At 43.9% G+C, this 20,580-nt stretch overlaps 2 protein-coding genes across 4 annotated transcripts; both read right to left on the reverse strand.

Annotated features, from left to right (window-relative positions):
- Window positions 1-278: 278 nt before the first annotated feature.
- On the reverse strand, window positions 279-6,161 carry LOC120298720 (protein NKG7-like). 2 transcript variants are annotated; one of them, XM_039322706.1, is made up of 4 exons: window positions 5,964-6,161; window positions 4,748-4,894; window positions 3,060-3,194; window positions 279-607 (listed from the first exon to the last, which is right to left on the reverse strand). In XM_039322706.1, exons 1-4 carry the CDS (start codon window positions 6,136-6,138, stop codon window positions 438-440), a joined length of 627 nt encoding a protein of 208 aa, XP_039178640.1. In that variant the 5' UTR covers window positions 6,139-6,161; the 3' UTR covers window positions 279-437. The 2 variants fall into 2 exon arrangements, with proteins under 2 accessions (XP_039178640.1, XP_039178641.1); XM_039322707.1 differs by lacking the exon at window positions 3,060-3,194.
- A 285-nt stretch (window positions 6,162-6,446) lies between these two features.
- On the reverse strand, window positions 6,447-20,553 carry LOC120298721. 2 transcript variants are annotated; one of them, XM_039322708.1, is made up of 8 exons: window positions 20,434-20,553; window positions 20,223-20,311; window positions 19,127-19,154; window positions 14,953-15,156; window positions 11,849-11,980; window positions 10,082-10,234; window positions 8,007-8,126; window positions 6,447-7,159 (listed from the first exon to the last, which is right to left on the reverse strand). In XM_039322708.1, the coding sequence occupies exons 2-7, from the start codon at window positions 20,223-20,225 to the stop codon at window positions 8,038-8,040; spliced, it is 609 nt and encodes a 202-aa protein (XP_039178642.1). In that variant the 5' UTR covers window positions 20,226-20,311; window positions 20,434-20,553; the 3' UTR covers window positions 6,447-7,159; window positions 8,007-8,037. The 2 variants fall into 2 exon arrangements, 1 of the variants encoding a protein (XP_039178642.1); XR_005554187.1 differs by lacking the exon at window positions 10,082-10,234 and having other exon boundaries at window positions 14,953-15,028.
- Between the last annotated feature and the right edge of the window lie 27 nt (window positions 20,554-20,580).

Raw genomic sequence — 20,580 nt, forward strand, 5'->3', positions numbered from 1 at the left:
CCTCAGGCACTTTGGAGAATAGCTTGACTCCCTCTTCTTTAGGGCAGCCCCTGAGATATTGGAACCCTGCTATCATGTCCTCCCTCGTCCTTCTCTTCATTTTTCAATTTTTTTTTTAATGGTGTAAGCTGCCCAGAGTTATTGGAGACGAGATGGGCAGCCAATAAATTTGATAAATAAATAACTAAATAAACAAACAAATGAAGAAATAGGCAAAATAGGACGGAAATATTTGGAAAGAAATATTTTATATAGGGGAAAACGGAATTCTGACTACAAACTATTCAACGTAGGTTTGACATTGTTAACAAAAGGGGAAATTAAGATTTCCTTTCAGAGTCCTTGCAATCCCTAAGACACACACACACACACATATACGTCAGAGAGGCCATTTTGTGATTTCAGAATCTCACAGGATTTCTTTGAAGCCATCCGCCTCACGCCCTTGCGATCTGCAGTTTGCTGTCCTTCTCTTCCTCATCCCAAAACTGAGAGGAGGAGGAAGCTGAGCTCCAGATGGATGAAGTGACAGATTCCCCACTGTCTCTGTCGGACAGAACAGCTCCGTGCATCAACATATGCTGATGAGCCACAAGCCCCAGAAAACCTGCAGGCGGGTAGAGAGGGGAGAAGGGCAGAAGGCAGTAAGAGCACGGAAAGAAGTAACTTATGACCATTTTTCAGGCTTATGACCATTGCGGCATCCCCCTGGTCACGTGATCAAAGTTCAGCCGCTTGGCCACTGACTCGTATTTATGACGGTTGCAATATCCTGGGATCACGTGATCCCCATTGGCGACTTTCTGACAAGCAAAGTCAATGAGGAAGCCAGATTCACTTCAACAACCGTGTCGCTAACTTAACCACTGCAGTGATTCAATTAACAACTGTGGCAAGAAAGGTCACAAAATGGGGCAAAGCCCGCTTAACAGATGTCTCACGTAACCACAGATTTGAAGCTCAGCTGCGGTGGTAAGTCAAGGAGTACCTGTTTGTGCAAGGGGAGAGGATATTTATTTGTTTTTCTCATGCCGTTTTTATTAAAGGGGTTTTTAAAAAGATAAAAGCAATGCAAATATCAGGAAAGAAAGAATGTAAAACAAGAGAAAGAGAAAGAGAAAGAAGAAGTTACGGAATGGAGAGCACCAATAGATTCTGGTTCGATATCTCTGAATCTCCAACCAGGATCTTTGTTTGAATCATCACCCCGTCTCTGGATTTAGTTTCTCAGGGAAGAAACTAAATTCAATTGCTTCTCATTTTTGACAACCAATTCAGAAGCCTTGAGTTGAGTTTCGGTTGTATTTATACACTGCTGGTAGCCCTCTTTAGTTTATTATTCTCCAATTCTGCTTATTGGATGAGTGGAATCATTTTGATCCTACACGAGACCCAGATCTTGCTTAGCACGTGAAGAAGGTAGTACACAACTCTGAGATTCTCATATCAACAAGAGGATCTGGGATCCTGAGGTTCACACTTCTTTGGAAAATGACAGCAAAATGTGGAAAACAAAAAACAATTCAAGGTGAAACACACAGCTTCGACATTTTTAATTTTGGTATTGTGGAAGCCTAAATGATGATGATTTCTATGGAGGTGTGAGATACTCATGGTGATCCAGAACAATTCTGATTTCAGAGGAATAAACAAGAGCACTGAACTGCATTCATGTAAAAGTATTTTCTGGATATGTTCTGTGATGGGATTATGTCTACGGGAGGTGTAAAAGTAGGATGGAATGACCTTGGGAGACAGGAGGAAGAGCTGTGCAGCCTAGACCAGGGGTAGGCAAACCGGGCTCTTTTATGACTCGTGGACTTCAACTCCCAGAATTCCTGAGCCATCATGGCTCAGCTTGGAATCCTCTCCCTTTCCCCTCAGCATGGCTGGCTCAGGAATTCTGGGAGTTGAAGTCCATGAGTCATAAAAGGGCCAAGGTTGCCCACCCCTGTCCTAGAGGCAGCTGGGCTGTGTGGTTAGCATAAACCTAGACCAGGGGTAGGCAACCTTGGCTCTTTTATGACTCGTGGACTTCAACTCCCAGAATTCCTGAGTCATCATGGCTCAGTATGGAAACCTCTCCCTTTCCCCTCAGCATGGCTGGCTCAGGAATTCTGGGAGTTGAAGTCCACGAGTCATAAAAGGGCCAAGGTTGCCTACCCCTAGCCTAGACTATGGTCTGTTAAAGGAAATCTAAGTGCAAAAGAAGGCTGAGATGGAGAAAGCTTCTCAGAAGAGACCCTCCCTGGTTGTGGGGAGAATAAAACTAAGGGAGGAGAGAGGTACTTTCAGATTTCTGGGTTTGGATGGGTGTTACGGTTGGCTTCTTATTTTCCACCACCACCACCATCATCATTATTATCATCATCGTCATATTAATCGTAACTGTTTGTAGTTTGGAATTGTTTAACACTTGGGGTCCCTACAGGTTAGGCTGGTCTACAAGAACAGTCAATTTTTTAAATAAATAAATAAATAAATAAACCCCAACTTATTTAGGTTCATGCACGTTTTTTTGATCTCGTTATTTCAGCAGCCTCCCCCTTCTGCTTCTCTCATCTGAGGATACTGATGGACCAGTGCCATTGCTAAAAATCATCCCCTCTCCCCAAAATAAGCCAATATAAGCAATCAATAACTGATATAATCAATATAACCAACAATCAATATTCCGTAACCCAGGGGTTCTCAACCTTGGCAACTTTAAGACTTGTGGACTTCAACTCCCAGAATTCCTCAGCCAGCAAAGCTGGCTGAGGAATTCTGGGAGTTGAAGTCCACAAGTCTTAAAGTTGCCAAGGTTGAGAACCCCTGCCGTAACCAATAATTTTGGTTATAGTATGCCAATGCAAGATGAGGTTTGTAAGCTACCTAATCCACCCTTCACTCATTGCAAAACATAACCTGATGTGGAGCACCTCAAAAGATGGCCGCCCACCTTTTGCTGAGGCAATCCTTTATTTCCCAGTTAGGAAATTGATCCACCACCTCACTAAAAACCATCTTCTTGAAAATATACAATCATACAAATGGCTCGTGATATCCTTTCATCTCACCACTTAAAATAAAGAAGGGACAAGTGATCCAGGCCAGGTAGAAAGGCCACTGATAGGAGGTGGCAGATGTTCTGCTGGCACCGTGTGTGGAGATCCGGATAGTGTAAACGCTTAGGCCGAGAAACACAAAGGCAGCTGTGGAAGTACAGGAAGACAATCAACTAGATTCTTTGGAGACCCTTTATATTCTTCTTTTAGAATTTTGTTTTTATAAAAGCTGTGTAAGAGCTGGGGTTGGCACAGTGGTTAGAATGGAGTACTGCAGGCTAATTCTGCTGACTGCCGGCTGCCAGCAGTTCGGCAGTTCGAGTCTCACCGGCTCAAGGTTGAGTCGGCCTTCCATCCTTCTGAGGTCGATAAAATGAGGACCCAGATTGTTGGGGGCAAGAGGCTGACTCTGTAAACCGCTTAGAGAGGGCTGTAAAGCACTGTGAAGTGGTATATAAGTCTAAGTGCCATTGCTATTGCTATATTTTAAAATAAGGTTATCTCACTTCAATGGGATTGGCATGTCCCATCCACATAGGCAGAAGGGGCCTTCTATGGACATCAGCCCAGGAATTCCAGCTGAGGAGACTGAGGAGAACAGTCTTTTCTGCCACGGTTCTTGCCCTCTGGAGCAACGTCCCCCTGAGGTGAGATCCACCCCAACCTCCTGGACCTTCTGAAGGACCTGGAGACTTAGCTCTGCCAACTGGCCTGGGGTCCTGATGGGGGTGGATCATACTGGAGCTGGTTAACAGATTGAGAGAAGACCCACCTTCCCCTGTGTGCATTTTGCTCCCTTCCTTGTCATCTTTGTTCATTTTTAAGGCAATTTTACTCTGAATATTTATTGTTTCAATGTTTTATCTTGTTTTTAATTGGTTGTAAGCCAGGCAGAGTTGCTTTTGGGTGAAATGAGTATGTATGTTTAAATAAGTAAGTATATTTTTAGCAACCTAGAACTAAGGAAAAACTTCCTGACAGTTAGAACAATTAACCAGTGGAACAACTGCCTCCAGAAGCAGTAAATGCTCCAACACTGGAAGTTTTTAAGAAGAGACTGGACAGCCATTTGTCCGAAATGGTATAGGGTTTCCTGCCTGAGCAGGGGGTTGGACTAGATGACCTCCAAGGTACCTTCCAACTTTACTATTATTATTATTAATTATTATTAACTATTATTATTATGGATCATTGCACAGTCAGCCAGATGTTCAGACTGGATTTGGCATTTTGTCTAACTATCGAGTCCTTACCCAGGACCTGGGATAGGCAGATGTGGATGTTTGATGGTATTACAGATATCGTTGCAGGATGGAAGCAGTTCCTAATAAGGCTGCCTTTTGCAATTGACTAATAGCGAATTTGTCGATGCCAATGGTGTTCAAGTGGTGCTCCAGTTGTTTTGGGATTGCACCCAAGGAGCCTATGACTATTGGTATTACCCTTGCTTGCTTTTGCCACAGTCTTTCTATTTCTATTTGTAGGTCTTTGTATTTTGTTATCTTCTCCAGTTCTTTCTCGTCTATTCTGTTGTCTCCAGGTACTGCCATGTCTAATATCCAGACTTTTTTGTCTTTCTTATTGACAATTCTTAAGTAATTATTATTATTATTATTTATTATTATTATTATTTTATTATTATTATTATTATTATTATTATTATTACTATATGAATGCCCATCAAAGACATAAATTTTTACCTGCAATGAAAGATCCCACGGCAGGCACCAAGTACTGGTATGTTGCAGAACTGGTGGAATAGCGATAAGTGATGCTCATAAATGAAGCCCCAACGAATCCAGAGAAAAGAGCCATTATCAGGAGTGTCTTGGCACCATTGAGGTTGGCTGTGGTAGTCATGGCAATAAAATGGAAGACCGCTCATTAGAAGCTTTGAGAGTAGGGCTGTTCTGTCTGTGCACACGTGTTTATACACATCTTTCCAAATCCGAATTATGCATCCATCAAAATTTTATAAGTCCATACAAGGAACCTTCTCTAGCTTTCTAAGATCCCATATCTAAGATATCAGAAGCAATTATTCACCTATATATGAGTCTCTCTCAAATTAATCACCCTTCTATGCTCTCACCAAGGAAGGCGTGCAGATCTGCATTCGAGGTTCCCAAACTGTAGCTGTTGGCATGCTCTGGAAAATCTAGTGATTTATTCATTTATCCATTTATTCAATTTCTGTAGCCGCTCTCAAATCAAGTGACGCAATGTCATCATAAATAAATACAGCCAGGAAACAGGGCATTTATATGCTCAGAGAGCCAGGCCTAGACATAAAATCAGGACTTCAAGGCCCTATGAAAGGACAACAGGGTTGGGGTCATCCTCAATTCTGAAGGGAGAATGTTCCAGAAGGCAGCGGCTACAGTAGAGAAGATACCTCTCTTAGTCTCCACCAGCTGACATTCTTTGATTGATGGGATCCAGAGCATGCCCAACCTGGATGGACCAAATTGGATGGGTAGAAACCTCTGGGAGAACATAGTCCCTGAGGTAACTTGGATTCAAGGGTTTTAAAGGTGACAAATGAACACCTTGAATTGCACCCAGAAAAACAAGGCAATCAATGCAACTCATGTAGAGGTAGTGTTCCATGTGTCAAATACCCAATACCATCTGCTATCCTTGCACCCATATCTTGTACCAGTTGAAGCAAGGTGATTTAGAGGTGCTGTGTGCATATAGATAGATAGATAGATAGATAGATAGATAGATAGATACATACATACATACATACATACATACATACATACATACACAAGAGGTTTAGAAGGTATGATGGAAGAACCCAACATGGTTAAATAGCTTTTTTGGGATGACTCTTGACCCAAAGTTGAAGAAGAAATTCTGGAGAAAGGGACCCCCACAATTCTGGGAAGCAAATGTTGTGGACTCTCTTACGTGCAGAAGCAGCAAGATTGGGGCACACCAGCTTTATACAGACTTTCCAAAGGCCACTGTAGTAAATCTGTGCCTCAGTCTCAAATTTGATCCATTTGTGGTCCATGATAACAAAAACAAGACTAAAGAGAGTGCTGAGGGTGAACACCGTGGCCATCCTTTCACTCCACGACATGGTTGAATTGAGGAAAGTTAAAACTTTTCTTCATGCAGATGTCTTCCTCTTAAGGGAAGCTCTTCACGCCCACCCAAGACACTGGAATACCCTACTGGAATCAGAATCTGCCCTTTATTCCTTGGAATTATGAGGCAATTACCATTAAACCTCCCCTCAGAGCCTTCAAAGCCATCCTGTTCCAGGTTCCATCACTAGCTTTTTGGTTACCATGGATGCCAATGGACAAATGAATGCAAAGCTGAGACTGAGTTTATTCTTTGGCTTCCTGAATACTTCTTCAAAAGAAAAATCTTGTTTTCCTATCCCTTTTTCAAGCTCCTTTTGAATTTATTTTATTGATGTAGGGTGGTCAAGTCTTTGCAGTTTATGGGCTCTGGATCTTCATGTGACTGTATTCTTGGGGGCTGAGCAGAACCACTTTATATCAACCACTGCAATCCTTTGTGTTCTTATGTGGTACTGCAACTCTTAAAAGTCTTGTGTTATCAGTTTCCCAAGGTTTAACTTGATCCTCAAAGGAAGACAATTTTAGAGGATCCATGATTCTCAAGACGTACAGAAACCTACCACTTCTTCGGGATCTTTAATATTAATGAATCTACCCTTCCCTTTTTCTTTTCCATAAAGTACATGTTCTGTATGAGTGGCATGCTGGCCTAGAGGTGAAGATACTCAGCTCCCACTTGGAAGGTTGAGAGTTCAATCCTAAGCAGCCGCAGATGTTTCTCTATCAGAGTGCAAGTAGAAAATATTTGCTGCAAACTCGGAATAGGTGTCAGGAAGGGCATCCAGCCAATAAACACTCAGCTCCACTCAATCACTTCAACTTCACCCCCAATTAAAGGGATGAAAGGGTTGTAAAAAGAAGGGAAAAGTACATGTTCTGTATGTCTACAGAATGTATTTCCTTTGCCATTAGCAGCTGTCCTTCTTATCTATATCTCCCCTTCTTTGTGCTGACTCCTCAGCTTCCATTTTAGATTGCAAATAAGAAAGTTATAACTCGGGAACTTAAAACCTGTCAAAAACATCAAAAAGAGTTTGGTATCTTAGCTTGGAGAAAGAACAAAAATCAACTCCTGACTCCTTCAAATATTTGAAACAAAGTCATCAATAGAGGATGGAGCAAATAGTGTTTTCCATTTGGTCCAGTATGTAGGGCCCAAAGTAAGGAGGATAATTTTAAATAAACATGAACAATAGGCTACCTTCTTTCCTTCCTTCCTACCTTCCTTCCTTCCTTCCTTCCTTCCTTCCTTCCTTCCTTCCTCCCTCCCTCCCTCCCTCCCTCCCTCCCTCCCTCCCTCCCTCCCTCCCTCCTTCTTTCTTTCTTTCTTTCTTTCTTTCTTTCTTTCTTTCTTTCTTTCTTTCTTTCTTTCTTCTCCTTTATTCGAATACAAGCAGACACTTTCCCCTTACATAGAAGATAATACTAGCAAAGGAAAGCAAAAACATGAAATGTTAAAATTAATCAGTCATATATATATATATATATATATATATATATATATATATATATATATATATATATATATAGGTCTTTGGTTGTTCGGGTTTTCTCCCACGTAAAATTGGAAGTGTCTTGGCGACGTTTCGACGAAGTCCCATTCGTCATCTTCAGGCTGGTGCTTTCAGCTTCGTACCTCGAGCAGCAACTGCTGCTCGAGGCACGAAGCTGAAAGCACCAGCCTGAAGATGACGAATGGGACTTCGTCGAAACGTCGCCAAGACACTTCCAATTTTACGTGGGAGAAAACCCGAACAACCAAAGACCTACATACAAATACCCGCGAAAACCTCAGAAAACAAATATATATATATAATTTCTTCCATAAACATTGGTAAGTCTTGGTGTCAGTACACACTCAGTGCTGTGTGTCCGTATATCGGGGAATCTTATGTGGTCTCATCTGGATCCTTCCTTTTTGGGGCATAAACATGGTTAATGGAGACTTCTTCAAATTCTATCAGGATGAAAAGGAGACCTGGGAGGAAATTGAGAAAACCCAAGCTGTCAGTATAAATGGAGTAGGATTATTCTGCAGCAATGTTGTATTTTAATACATGCACAGTTACTGTACCTATATAACTATTCTCCTCTAACCTGTGGCATGTCTAAATTACCAGAGCCCTTGAGAACATAAACCTTTTGTGAGCTTCATGTTGATGAGGGACATTGTCAGTGATGGGATTCAAATAGGTGAACAACCGGTTCTCTTTGTGGATGCCACTTCCAGAAGTCCATTCTGGGCCTGGGCAACAAAAAATTAGCTACCGGTTCTGTCGAACTGGTGCGAACTGGCTAATCCTATCACAGGGAAGGAGGGAGGGAGGGAGGGAGGGAGGGAGGGAGGGAGGGAGGGAGGAAGGAAGGAAGGAAGGAAGGAAGGAAGGAAGGAAGGAAGGAAGGAAGGAGTGGTGGGATTCAAATATGTCAACAACTGATTCTCTGTGTGGATGCCACTTCCGGAAGTCCATTCTAGGCCTGGGCAACAAAAAATTAGCTACCACTTCTGCCAAAGTGGTGCGAACTGGCTGAATCCCACTCCTGGACATGGTTGCTTCATTTCCTCATACCACGGCCCCACTCCACCCTACCACTCCCTTGTGTTGAGTGGGGATCTGATTTACATAACTTTGGCTTAGGGAGTGTTTGTAAACCTCAGCAACTTTAATATGAACTCCCAGAAGTCCCCAGATAACAATTCAGTGGCTTTCTGTAAGGCAGTAACTCATTGTTGTTATTTACAAATACTTAGGAGCACAACTAAGCTCAAAATTTTTGCTGCTAAATGAGACATTTGTTACGTGAGTTTTGCCCCATTTTATGACCTTTCTTAACACAATTGTTAAGTGAATCACTGCAGTTAGTAACATGGCTAGTGAGTGAATCTGGCTTCCTCATTGCCTTTGCTTGGCAGAAGGTTCACAAAAGGGGATCACATGACCCGGGGACTCTGCGACCGTCATAAATTTGAACCAAGTTGCCAAGCCTCCAAATTTTGATCATATGACCACGAGGATGCTGCAACAGTCATAAGTCACTTTTTTCAATACCGTTGTAACTTTGAACAGTCACTAAATGAACTGTTGTAAGTTGAGGACTTCCTGTAGTAGTTTAAAGCTTCATCTTATATATGTAAACATACCATATTGGCTGGGGAATTCTGGAAGTTGAAGTCCACATTTCTTAAAGTTGCCATGTATGATCGACTCATACTCTTCACCCATCCTGCCGACAAGTATTTTTCTCTACAATTGTCTTTTTTTCCAAGCAAATGTTCATTTAGTAGTTCAAATGAGCAGTCTTCCTTCCATTTAGAACAGTGGTTCTCAACCTTTTAATGCCGCGACCCCCCAACTGGTCGTAAGTCGAGGACTACTCAACCGGTCGTAAGTCGAGGACTACTCAACTGGTACAGCACCATTTGCAGAATGGGACTTTTGGCGGGCTCAGCAGGGCAGAGACAGCCTAGACAATTCCTATTGGCTTTTGAAAGTCAATAGAATTAGACTCTATTCAAGAGAGTCTATTCTATTGGTTTTCAAAAGCCAATAGAATAAAAGGGAGTAGCACAGCTAAGGAAAAGGGGGAAAAAATGGTGGACTGCGTTGTTTGGCGACCCCGTGAAATGGTCGTTCGACCCCAAATGGGGTCCCGACCCGCAGGTTGAGAACCACTGATTTAGAAGAATGCAACTGCCCCATTTAATTGCTAAATGCAGAAGCTGCCATCTTTGCCCTAGAGCTTTGCGCCTACAGCAATAATCCATTTTATGTCTCAGTGCTTAATATGCACACCCACACACTCATCGCTGCTGCAAAAGTGCTGCACTCACACACTCGCTCATTAGGTTACACCCATCTCTATCCATATGTCTCAATCCTTCCTTGCACTCTCTGCAGCCTTCAGTTATTAGATGGTTGGGTGGGAACTCACCATTCAGTAGGAAAAGGAAGCTAGCAAAACAACCCATGACAAAGGACCAGGAGATATAAATTGGATTGGTAGTGACCGGAGCAGGATGACCGAGAAATCCATTGGATTTAAGGGACAAGCCATACAACACCATCATGATTAGTGTTATGACTCCTGGGGATAGAGGGAGGGAAAAGAACATAACAACAGAGTTGGAAGGATGTAGGAGGTTTTTTTGGTCCAACCCGCTGCTTAAGCAGGAAAACATATACCATTTCAGACAAACGGTTGTCCAGTCTCTTCTTAAAAATCTCCAGTGACAGAGCACCCACAACTTCTGAAGAAAAGCTGCTCCATGGATTAATTGTTCCCACTGTCAGGAAATTTCTCCTTACTTCTGGGTTGGATCTCTCCTTGATTAATTTCCTTCCATTGATTGTTGGTCCGTCTTGGAGAATAGGTTTTTGATACCATTGCAGAGGCAACATATCTACTATACTTCAGTCCGGACAGCCTACACGTTACTTTACATAATCTTGATAAGATTTTTCTAAATTTGAAATGTGTGTTTGCTGTACTCAGTAGAGGAAGAGAGCCATGTTTGCATGCAGCAATGTTTCCCAACACGCTGGCTGGGGAATTCTGGGAACTGAAATCCACACATCTTAAAGTGGCCAAGGTTTGGAAACACTGGTCTATGATAATTTTAGGCAATTTCAGAAGGCCCCGACAAACAGAATGGGCTTTTAACCCACTGCAATTTTTAGTTAGTTAGTTAATTAATTAATTAATTAATTAATTAACTCAGGGACTCAGGGTGGTGTACAAAATTAAAACAACAAATATAACAGTTAAAAATGAATACATTCACACAGCATGTCCCAATTGAATCCCCCCCCCCCGGGGACATCAACCCCAAGCCTGCCGGAATAGGAGAGTTTTAATAACTTTCTTGAAGGCCGGCAAGGTGGGAGTAGTTCGAATCTCAGGGGGAAGTTGATTCCACCACGTCGGAGCCACCACAGAAAAGGCCCTTCCCCGAGGGTCTGCCAGCCGACATTGTCTGGCTGACGGGACCTGAAGGAGGCCCAATCTGTGGGACCTCACCAGTCTCTGGGAACTATGCGGCAGTATGTGGTCCTGTAAGTAACCTGGTCCTGAGCCATGAAGGGCTTTAAAGGTGATAACCAACACCTTGAATTGTGTCCGGAGACCCACAGGAAGCCAGTGCAGCTCGTGGAGGATAGGTGACACATGGGTATACCTTGGTGCACCCATAATCGCTCTCGCAGCTGCATTCATATTAATCAATAAGGCGCCTGGAATCTGTGTCATCTGTAACTTACATCTACATAACTTCCCCCCCCTTCCAATCCACCAGCCTCAATTTAAATCCTACATCAGTTGGCCTATTCTATGATGAAGTGAGCTGTAGCTCATGGATGCTTCTGCTTTACAAAACATTTCTTAGTTGGAAAGATGCTACCAGATTACATGCCCAAAGCAAGACTAGAACTCACCGTCTCCTGGTTTCTAGGCCAGCAACCTTAACCACTACGTCAAACGGGTTGTAACAATTATAAGGTGTTAAAAATCTATTGGGTGTGAGAATTTCTCAGACATGCTGGCTGAGGAATTCTGGGAGTTGAAGTCCACCCAACTTAAAAGTTGCCAAGGGTGAGCAATACTGCTCTACTATAAAAACTCAGAGAAGGAAGGTGCACACCACTCCTAGGTTGTTCTTATGAGGGACAAAAATCATCATAAATAGGATGGAGCCATCTGTACCTGTAAAGAGGTTGGTGATGAGAGGCCACTTGGAATGCTTTAAGCTGGACTTGGTAAAGAGCACGCAAGCAACTGCTATTAATCCAGAGATTGTGCTGAGTGACATAACACTTCTGGTCAACAGAAGGATTTCTGGGGAAAAAAGGTGGGGCAAACGTTGAAAATTTTAAGCAGGAATATTGTGTCTTAGTATTGTTCACTAGACTGAGGGATGCTGTGTTTTAAACCATCTGAATGCAGAGTAGACAAAAACTAATCCTAAAGAACTATAAAATAGGTTTGCCTCCCACACCACTATATTCTCCATCTGTCTTTGAACAATGAAGCCCCTTTGTTCTATATGATATCCAGAAAATGTTAATTGGAAAAAAGTTTTTCCTTCTGATTATCTTATTTATTCATTCACATACAAAGAATTCAATCAGGCAGCTCAATAAAATTCAGAGACTGAAATATTGTTCCCAGCTGGAACAGCCAAGTCTTTCTTATCTGGTCCCAAACCATATAGAGAACACTTTATTTCCTAAACACAATATTTAAAAACTCCTCCCCCTCTTAAAAAAACACTTTCATTTGCCCTTAGAAATGGAGCTGACTGTCATGCAGCTGAAAAGTTATGAGAACATTATAACTTTACTGTTAGATTTTTTGGTTCACAAAGCGCTATGTCCTTTATCTAATTTTGTGTTGAACTGTGTGTATTCTCTGCTCAGAAGTTTTCGTATCCCGCAGAAATAGTTGTTTCTTTTCTCGCAATTATTAGGATGCTTGAAACTCAAGAAATGTTCTGAGTTCTTGTGGTGGTATTTTTGAGCTGACCTTATGCCCTATCATAGTTTTCCATCACACAGGAGCCTTCTTTCTCAACCTTAGCAGTTTTCAGATGTGTAGGACAGTGGTGGTGAACCTATGGCATGGGTGCCAGAGGCGGCACTCGGAGCCCTCTCTGTGGGTACACATGCCGTTGCCCCAGCCTTGCCTCCCCCTGTGACCCCCTCCTCACCAGCAGCCCCCTTGGAGGAGAGTCACCCCCGAGCATGGCCATGCGGAGCAGTGCAGCCAAGGACATGGCAGCCAGGCAGCGTAGACAAGACTCTGCCCGCATGCCCCATCGCACACAGTTGTTGCTGCGGGGCGCGGGCAGATGGTGTGGCTGCCATGGCGTTGCTGGGCTGCCTGGGCAATCTGCGGCGGGCTCTGGAGGTGGTGAGTGGCCCTGGGGGCAGGCGGGGTGAGGGCGGAGTGAGGGCAGGGCAGCGGGTGGAGCGGGGGTCGGACCAGTTTTGGGACACTCGGTCTGTAAAAGGTTCACCATCATTGGTGTAGGATTTCAACTCCTGGAAAAGCTAAACCCATCTGAATTCTGGGAGTTGAAGTCCATACATCTTAAGCCTGCCAAGGTTTAGAAACACTGCTCTAGAACAGGAGTCCCCAACCTTTTGGGCACCAATGACCGATTCTGTGGAGAAAGGTTTTTCCGTGGACTGGAAAGTGCATGGTTTTATGTGCTGCCTGCATCCTGCAGATGGGGCTTTGCTTGTTTGTCCAAACTGATTGCTGGCATGCCGTGGCCTGGTGCCGATCCATGGACTAGAGGTTGGGGACCCCTGCTCTGGAGCATCTCTAGCTGATCACATTTTTTTTCCCTTCCTAGTGTTTTTCCACAAGGGCAGAGTCCTTTTTTTCCCCAGATCAGCCAAGTGTTGATCTATTGGTTGAGACAGAAATTGACTGCCTGGCTTGTCGTCGCACTTATTGGCCTGAAAAAGCCACTTGAGAAGATGATTGTTTCTCTCAGGTTTGAAGGGAAGTGTGAAAAGCCACAGAAGCTGTAAAGTTCAAATGAGAGGCTTGTGTGATGGAAAACAAGACATTCACCCTTGGCCAGTTCGTTCCAAAATAAGTAGAAGAAAGTTCCATCCCATCTCAGTTCAGCTAAACATACCACGGTGTGCCTCAGGGAATGGGACAACTTGCCACAGCCAGCTGGCTGCTGCCTACTCACCACGACCAACTCACTGTGGGAAGGGGCTGGACTAGAAGACCTCCAAGGTCCCTTCCAGTTCTATTCTATTCTATTCTATTCTATTCTATTCTATTCTATTCTATTCTATTCTATTCTATTCTATTCTATTCTAAAACCCACCACAGCCACAGGACAACTCACTGCAGGACAATTTAACAATTCTACTTAATGATTTAAAAGAAATAAAAAAAATATTTTATTTTTTTTGCCATTCACATTTCATTCTGGTTCATCTGTAGCCTCCTTTTGCATCCTTTCTTTAATGATTCCATTCCACCATTTCTTTGATATTAGTGTAACTCAGGGGTCTTCAAACTTGGCCCTTTGATGACGTGTGGACTTGAACTCCCAGAATTCTTCAGCCAAGCAAGCTGGCTGAGGAATTCTGGGAGTTGAAGTCCACAAGTCATCAAAGGGCAAAGTTTGAAGACCCCTGGTGTAACTTTTGTCCTGCAGTCAGTTGTTCTGTGGCAAGATGGCCCTGGTGAGTTGGCCATAGAGAATTGTCACAGACCCACGCCTCATATCCTCTTGTCCTTTGGAAGAAAAGCAAAATCTCACCTGACTGAATTAGGAAAATATATATGCCCTTAGAGCAGTGATGGCGAACCTATGGCATGGGTGCCAGAGGCGGCACTCAGAGCCCTCTCTGTGGGCACACATGTCATTGCCCCAGCCTTGCATCCCCCAGCAACCCCCTCCTTTTCAGCAGCCCCCCTGAAGGAGAGTCGCCCCCGAGCGTGACCCACACAGAGCAGCGCAGCCAAAGACATGGCAGCCAGGCAGCGTAGACAAGACTCTGCCCTCACACCCCATCATGCAGTTGATGCTGCAGGACGCAGGCAGAGGGTTGCCTGGGCGATCTGCGGCAGGCCCTCGAGGCAGTGAGTGGCCCTGCAGGCCGGCAGGGTGGGGCAGAGTGGGGGCGGGGCAGGGGGTGGGGCAGGGGTCTAAAAGGTTTGCCATCACTGCCTTAGAGCGATGCATTTTAATCTATTTTTCCCTTTCCTCCCCTCAGTCTCTAAACCGAAGTCCCCAGTGAAAAGGCAAGGAGAAGGAAGAGGGGAGTAACTCTTACTTGTATTCCCAGCAAGTTTCCTGCAGGTGTGGTTCTTGCAAATGTTCCAGAGGCCCACGTTGATGGGAAAGTCAGGCTGGATGATTGTAAGCCAGAATGGAGAGAGTAACGCGGTAAACAAACAGACCAAGCCCACGCAACAAAAGATCCTGCTGAAAAACTTATACCGGAACAATAAGACCGAGACTTCACTGTGTGGAATGCCTTGGGGGGAAGGAGGTGAGGGATGGGGAGGAAATACTTGTTTATTTCATCAGCACACTTGTATCCCTCCTCCTCCTCCTCTTCCTCCTCCTCTTTTTTTTTTGAGTTGGCTCCCATCTCTAAGAACACAGCCCAAAAAGCTGACTTGTACCTAGAACAGACCATCAATATTTTTTTCTTCTTTCCCCCAAATCATTCCAGTATCTTGACAACAGGATTGGCCTGTTTGAACAGCAGGCAGGCCAAAGTGTGAGATATTCCCTTGGTCTCCTTCCAATGCGAGCCATCCCAAAGTGGGATATGGAGACTGGAACCCCTGTTCCCAGAGACCGGTGAGGTCCCATAGATTGGGCCTCCTTCAGGTCCCGTCGGCCAGACAATGTCGGCTGGCGGGCCCTTGGGGAAGGGTCTTTTCTGTGGTGGCTCCGACCTGGTGGAATCAACTTCCCCTCGAGGTTCAAACTACTCCCACCCTGCCGGCCTTTAAGAAAGCCGTTAAAACTCTCCTGTTCCGGCAGGCCTGGGGCTGATGTCCCTGGGGGGGGGGGCGGGATATGATCGGACATGCGGCATGATTGTATTATTTTATTGTATTATTGTTAGATGATTGTTTTAATTTTGTACGCCGCCCTGAGTCCTTTGGGATTGGGCGGCATATAAATAAATTAAATAAATAAATAAATAAAATTCTCTGCCAACGTTATGGGTAAGCCCAAAGAGAAAGAGGGAATGTTTTTTTCCAGGGGAAGGAGAGGTTTCTCTCCTGTTGGAAGCCACGGAGAGGGCATGAAGCCAGAGAGAGACATGCTTTAGGAAGGATAGGCATTCAACTTGGGGGCCCCTTGTAACTCAACATGGGAAAACCCCCATATCCACCAGTGAAAACATCCCTACTTTTTTTTCCCCCTTTGAAAGAAAATTTGAAATTTGTGGCTGCCTTTCTCCCCAGTGAAACTTTGGGCAATAAATGGAACCTCATTGGCATCCTTCAGTCTCGAGAGACTATGCAGTGTTTCCCAAACTTGACAATTTTAAGGCATGAGGACTTCAACTCCCAGAATTCCACAGCCAGCATTGCTGGCTGTGGAATTCTGGGAGTTGAAGTCCACAAGCCTTAAAATTGTCAAGTTTGGGAAACACTGGACTATGGTATTGTGCTCTGGAAAGAGGTAGCATCTGGTGGGGCTGAAAAGGCCAATTTGAGAATGGCAGTCCCTTCCACACTGAGGGCAGATACAATCTTTTTTTTTTTAAAATATTTTTTTTATTTTTCCAAACTCTCCCCCATACATATACCATAATATTTATCAGATGTTAACATACATTCTTTTTTACATTCATATATAAGATGCTTTTAATAAAATGAAATAAATACATACACATGGCTTTTGGTGTTGCTCGTCCATTTCCCCTTTCACCGTATCCATACTCCTTCTTCTCTATCTTCTTTCTCCCTTTCTTCTCTTCCCTACTTCCCTCTTCTTCCTCTCCTCTTCTCTTTCCTTTACCACTCTCCTCCCCTTTCTCCCCACTTCTCCTCTTCTCCTCCAACCTTCCTACTTCCTTCTCCCCTCCTTTACTCTTTTCTCTCTCCTCTCCTTTCTTCCCTCTTCAGATACAATTTAGGGGTAATGTCCGAGCAACTCCTCTCTCCAAATTTCCCTAAGGGCAGATACAATCTGTCCCCTGTCCAGCCCCCAGATTTCGCTGCTTCCGGGACTGCCTCTTTGCCTCAGCCTGCCGCACAAGTGTCTCTTCGAATTGGAGAAGGCCATGCTGCGTCTTTAGCCTCCAGTCTGAATGATCAGAGGTCAAGGATTCCCAGCTGTTAATGTCCATTCCCGTGGCCTTTAGTCAGGGCTTTTCAACCAGAGGTATGGGTACCACCTGTGGTACATTGGCACCTGGCAAGTGGTATGTGACCATCCTAGAAAAATGGTAGGAGGGGAATGAGCAGAACCGGTGGCAGCACTGCACAAGCCTGAGCGAGAGATGGCTGCAGCTGCAGGGCTGTTAGGGCTCAGCGGAAGAGCCAGGATCAGTGCCTCTTTCCAGCTGATCGGTGCTTCTTCGGGGCTATCAGGGTTTAGCAGAAGTGCCAGGATCAGCGCCAGGCTCCAGCTGGAGCACGACACTGATCCTGGTGCTTCCGCTGAGCCCTGAAGAAGCACCAATCAGCTGGAATGTTGCAGCATCTCCAGGGTTTTGTGATTTACATTCAGATGCTTGGCAACTGATTCATATTTATGACGGTCACAGTGTCTCAGGGTCATGTGAAGTGACCAAAACCTGCTGCAACCACCCAGCAGATGGGGGGAATAAAAACCAAACACCCCCCACCCCACCCCCGCTCCCAATCCTCAACAGAAATGCTCACTACAATAAAAACCTTGGACAGGAGGAGGAGCGCTGCCAGGTGGGCAGGCAGGTGTCTTGCTCGGCTGTGGATTGGGAGGTGCTTTTTTCAGTGCCATTGTAACTTCAAACAGTCACTAAGCAAACTGTGGTAAGTCGAGGACTACTTGTACTTCATCACTTTTTTCCTTTTTTTTTTTTTGGTCATCACATTTTTGACACCTTGCTAGGCGACTGGTGGTACACGGATATTGCCATATCCTAAAAGTAGTACAATGGGTGAAAAGGTTGAAAAGCCCTGCTTTAGGTCCCTCTTGCAGATATCCTTATATCGCAGCTCAGGTCTCCCTCTGGGGCGCTTTCCCTGCACTAGTTCTCCATACAGGAGATCTTTTGAGATCCAACCATCAGCCATTCTCACGACATGCCCAAGCCAGTGCAGACGTCGCTGTTTCAATAGTGTATACATGCTAGAGATTCCAGCACATTCCAGGACTGCGCTATTTGGGACTTTGTCATGCCAGGTGATGCCGAGAATACATCGGAGACAGCGCATATCAAAAGTGTTCAGTATTGAATAACTGGAGGTTGTATAAATGTTTATAGAAATATATACCGAGAAGGTTAGATCAATAGAAGTATTAATGTAAGAGAAAATTAATCTTATTGTATATAATACAGATAGGGAAATTTGGAGAGAGGAGTTGCTCGGACATTACCCCTGAATTGTATCTGAAGAGGGATGAGAGGGAAGAAAGGAGAGGAGAGAGAAAAGAGTGAAGGAGGGGAGAAGGAAGTAGGAAGGTTGGAGGAGAAGAGGAGAAGTGGGGAGAAAGGGGAGGAGAGTGGTGAAGGAAAGAGAAGAGGAGAGGAAGAAGAGGGAAGTAGGGAAGAGAAGAAAGGGAGAAAGAAGATAGAGAAGAAGGAGTGTGGATACAGTGAAAGGGGAAATGGGCGAGCAACACCAAAAGCCATGTGTATGTATTTATTTCATTTTATCAAAAGTATCTTATATATGAATGTAAAAAGAATGTATGTTAACATCTGATAAATATCACGATATATGTATGGGGGAGAGTTTGGAAAAATAAAAAAATATTAAAAAAAAAGAAAAATGTTCCGCTTTCTCTCTGCCGTATGTGAAGAGTCCAAGACTCACTGCAGTACAAGAGTGTGCTCAAATGGAACAAAACTCTCATCAACCCACTATCCCAGCGGTAGGCAACCTTGGCTCTTTTATGGCTCGTGGCCTTTAACTCCCAGATTTCCTGAGCCAGCTTGGCTGGCTCAGGAATTCTGGGAGTTGAAGGCCACGAGCCATAAAAGAGCCAAGGTTGCCTACCTCTGCACTATCCCCTCTCTTAAGGAAAAAAAACTCCCACAAACAAAAAAAACACCCCCAAACCCTTAAACTGAGACGCAATAAAAACCTCCTACTTTTAATTCAAATTTGCATTGTTTCTGTTTTACTGTTGGAGGTCATCGTAAGCCTTCAGGAACCACATGGGAGTCAAAAGGAGGAGATGCATCTCTAGTTCGGGGTCAGTTGATGTCCTTTGTCTATTTTGCTTTGGACTAAATTGAGTAAAACCTATTAAAAATCTTTGTCACTTACCTTCTTCTTGGAAATGTATCCTTGAGTTCTGGAAAACAAAATGCTTGATTAGAAGAGACAGCTGGAGAACTTATGGTTAGGTTTCAATTGCAATGTATCAAAAAACATCCTTCAATACCTTAAAATGTTTTAATTCATGTAAGAAATCAGAATGAGAATATTAACAGTTGGCGTTGATTCTTCTGGAATTAAAAACAAGGGTTACTGAAATTTTTAAAAAGCCAGCTCGGTCTAGTGGTTCAAGCACCAGGCTAAAAACTGGGAGACTGTGACTTCTAGTCCTGCCTTAGCCTCAGAAGCCAGCTAGGTGACTTTGGGCCAATCACCAGTAGACTGTGAGTTCTAGTCGCGCCTTAGCTATGAAAGCCAGCTGGGTGACTTTGGGCCAATCACCAGGAGATGGGGAGTTCTAGTACTGCCTTAGCCTCAGAAGTCGGCTAGGTGATTTTGGGCCAATCACCAGTAGACTGTGAGTTCTAGTCCTGCCTTAGCCACGAAAGCTGGTTGGGTGACTTTGGGCCAATCACCAGGAGACTGTGAGTTCTAGTCCTGCCTTAGCCTTGGAAACCAGCTAGGTGACTTTGGGCCAATCACCAGTACACTGTGAGTTCTAGTTCCACCTTAGCCATGAAAGCTGGCTGGGTGACTTTGGGCCAATCACCAGGAGACAGGGAGTTCTAGTCCTGCCTTAGGCATGAAAGCCGACTGGGTAATCACTCTCTCATAGCCCAATCCATCTGGCAGGGTTGTTGTTGTGGGAAAAATAGCAGGAGGCAAATGTGTTGGATATGTTTGCTGCCTGGAGTTATTTGTAAAAAACAATAAAGGGAGGATACAAATAAATAAAATGAATAACTAAAATAAAAAAGCATCCAGAAATTAATACAATAAATCATAATCCATTCTGAAAATGAAGATCTTCAGCAATGTATGAAAACATTAGGGGAAAAAAAATCAAGCCTCCCTCGAAAGAGCAAAGTACAGAAAAAGCCTAGAGTAATAAAGTTTATTATAGAGATAAGCGTATCAGCAAACCATTCCACATTTAGATGGTACCTTATTCTAAGTCAAAATCAAATTAATTATGTAGTAATACCATTATTAAGGCAGTAGTAGAATCACAAGCGTAGTTCTGTTTAGAGAAGGATAGGAATAACACCTTTCTTCCAAAATACCCGTTCTTTCCTAAAAACAAAACAAAAAGAAAGAAGAAGGCATTATGTGAACATCCTGGAGATCTTTTATGGAAAGGACATTGCAGCCTATTTCTAGAGAATAGAACCAAAAAGATTCAGAGAGCAAAGTACCCCTGGCTATCAGCTTCTTTGGTAGGAAATCCTGAAAAACATGGGTTGGAGTTGACCATCAGAAAGATGCCTGTGTCTTTATTCCTGCAGGAAAGAAGATTCTCTGGCAGTTGGAGCCGGTGCCATGGAACAATTGTGATGTGTTGG

This window comes from Crotalus tigris, unplaced genomic scaffold (assembly GCF_016545835.1).
Source record: "Crotalus tigris isolate CLP2741 ecotype Arizona unplaced genomic scaffold, ASM1654583v1 scf7180000024119.3904262, whole genome shotgun sequence".
NCBI lineage: Eukaryota > Metazoa > Chordata > Lepidosauria > Squamata > Viperidae > Crotalus > Crotalus tigris.